Source organism: Otolemur garnettii, unplaced genomic scaffold, assembly GCF_000181295.1.
Source record: "Otolemur garnettii isolate 467f Iridium unplaced genomic scaffold, OtoGar3 scaffold00009, whole genome shotgun sequence".
In the NCBI taxonomy this organism is placed as follows: Eukaryota; Metazoa; Chordata; class Mammalia; order Primates; family Galagidae; genus Otolemur; species Otolemur garnettii.
The window spans coordinates 38,777,187-38,779,656 of NW_003852404.1; the positions used below are offsets into that span (position 1 = coordinate 38,777,187).

At 36.2% G+C, this 2,470-nt stretch overlaps 1 protein-coding gene across 1 annotated transcript in view; it reads left to right on the forward strand.

Annotated features, from left to right (window-relative positions):
- Positions 1 to 1,250, forward strand: part of TMEM45A (transmembrane protein 45A) — a 15,802-nt gene extending 14,552 nt beyond the window's left edge. The window contains exon 3 of the mRNA XM_023509728.1: positions 1,101 to 1,250. Within this exon, the coding sequence (XP_023365496.1) occupies positions 1,101 to 1,250 (150 nt within the window). The remainder of the gene's footprint in view (positions 1 to 1,100) is intronic.
- Positions 1,251 to 2,470: the final 1,220 nt, after the last annotated feature.

Sequence of the window (2,470 nt, forward strand, 5' to 3'; positions counted from 1 at the left end):
TATTTATTAAGGATTTTTTGAATTTCTGAGGCATCTATTATTATTTCCTCATTACCATTTCTGATTGATGAAATTAGAGATTTTACTCTTTTTTTCCTGGTTAGGCTAGCCAAAGGTTTATCTATTTTATTGACCTTTTAAAAAAACCAACTTTTTGATTTATTGATCTGCTGTATAATTCTAATTTTTTCAAATTTCATTTAATTCTGCTCTAATTTTGGTTATTTCTTTTCTTCTTTTGGGTTTGGGATTGGAATATTCTCCCTTTTCCAGTTGCTTGAGATGTCCCATTAAGTTGTTAACTTCCTCTCTCTCTGTTCTCTTGAGGAAGGCTTGCACATCTCAACAATATTAAACCTTCCAGTCTATGAAAATGAGACAATTGTCTGACCAACAAATTCAACAACCAACAATTGTCTGGAATTGTTTTCTTAATTTTTGAGAGGGCTGTTCTTTGCTTGAATGTAGAAATACAACTGAATTTTGCATGTTGATTTTGTACCGTTAAACTTTGTTGAACTCATTTATTAGCTCTCACAGTTTGGGGTGGATTCTTTAGGAATTTATACATGTAAGATCATGTCATCTGTGAATATAGATAGTTTCACTTCTTTCTTTACAATATGGATGCCTTTTATTTATTTTTCTAGCTTAATTCTATAGTTAAAATTTCCAGGATAATGTTCACTAGAAGTGGTGAAAGCAGAAGGCATGTTCTTCATCTTAGGGAAAAGCTTTCATTCTTTCACTATTGAACATAATGTTAATTCAGACATTTATTAATTTTAAAACCTTTCTCCTCTGATTTTGAAATAACCAAGTGAAACTTAAGACATTCTGTGAATGTCCAGAGATGATCAGTGTTCATGTTTCACATATTTATTATGAAATTTTCTTTAAAACCTTTTTTAAAAAATATGATCTGGTAGCTACTGTCTTTATTACTAAAACAGGCAGCAAAATGATGTTTTATCTATTGCAGTTTGGATAATGGGAGTTATCTTGGTTATTATTTATCTTGGAACCAAGCATTTTGAAATGTAACATTTTTAAGAATGTGATTGGTCATTGTAATATGTGTTTTTTGTTTTAAATTACAGATCGCCTTTGTTCTGTATCCCCTCAATGGAGGTCATGTCTGGGATCCAACAGATCATGACAACATTCTGTTTCTCACCATATGCTTTTGTTGGCATTATGCACTAAGCTTTATCATCATTGGAGTGAATTATGCCTTTATCACCTGGTAAGTTAGTGATTTCTATTCATGGAAGTTCTGTTCCTTGGTATATGATCATCAAGACTTGATAATGTCGAATTTAAATTCAAAAGAGATTTCATCCCTTCCCATCCTACAAGACAGGGTATCATAGCAGAAAATTATCTACAAATACAGAAATTTGCAGAATAAAAAGAATAAATGCTGGCTTACTGTTGGGATAGCTCAGCAGTATCTCTGCTGTGCCTCTGACCCATACATTACCTGTCAGCGCATGCTTCTGTGCTTCTATGTTTTCATATACATTATTTGTTCTTCCGAATGGTGTCCTCACCCACCTCCTGCAGTGAAGCTGCTAGTTACAGAGTTGTGCATATGTCAATTAACATGTCTTAAGCTTGGAGTCATTTTTTGACCAACTTGTGTATGTCTCATTAGATTTGAGTGCCTGATTAATTTGATGTTGACTCTAATATGTCTAAAAGCAAGGTTCAGTTGAATAATACATTTTTTTTTTTCAGTTTTTGGCCAGGGCTGGGTTTGAACCCACCACTTCCAGCATATGGGGTCAGAGCTCTATTCTTTTGAGCCACAGGTGCCACCCCATCCTTTTTTTTTTTTTTTAAACAAGGACCTCAATATAATCTTTCATGAGTGGGTGAAGAGCAATTAGATTGATAAGAACAGATAGTTCAAACTCCACTATCTATCAGCTGTATGATTTTGGGACAGTTACTTAACCACATTAAATCTTAGTTTTCCTGTTTGACAAATGGAGATAATAATAGTACTTAAGTGAGACTATGTTTTTAAACTGCATTGGGGGTGGATGCAGTGGCTCATGCCTATAATCCTAGCACTCTGGGAGAACAAGGAGGGAAGACTGCTTGAGTTCAGGAGTTTGAGACCAGCCTGAGCAAGAGTGAGCCCCCATCTCTACTAAAATAGAAAAACATAGCCAGGTGTTGTGGCAGGCATCTATAGTGCCCCTTACTCGGGAGGCTGAGTGTCCCGTCCTGCGGGACACGGTTATTCGGGGGGCGAGGGGGACCCAGCCTGTAAAGAGAATGGGCACGAGAAAGAAGAGGAGGCGAGACCAAGCAGATTTGTCAAGGTCTCATTTAATGGATGTAACAGATCAGTTTTTATAGCATTCAGAGAAGACAAGAGGTGGGGGGCAGAGGAATGCAGGAGTTAGAGCTTGCATCAATCTCCTGCTGGGAATGTAAACGATGTGTCTGAAACATTTTA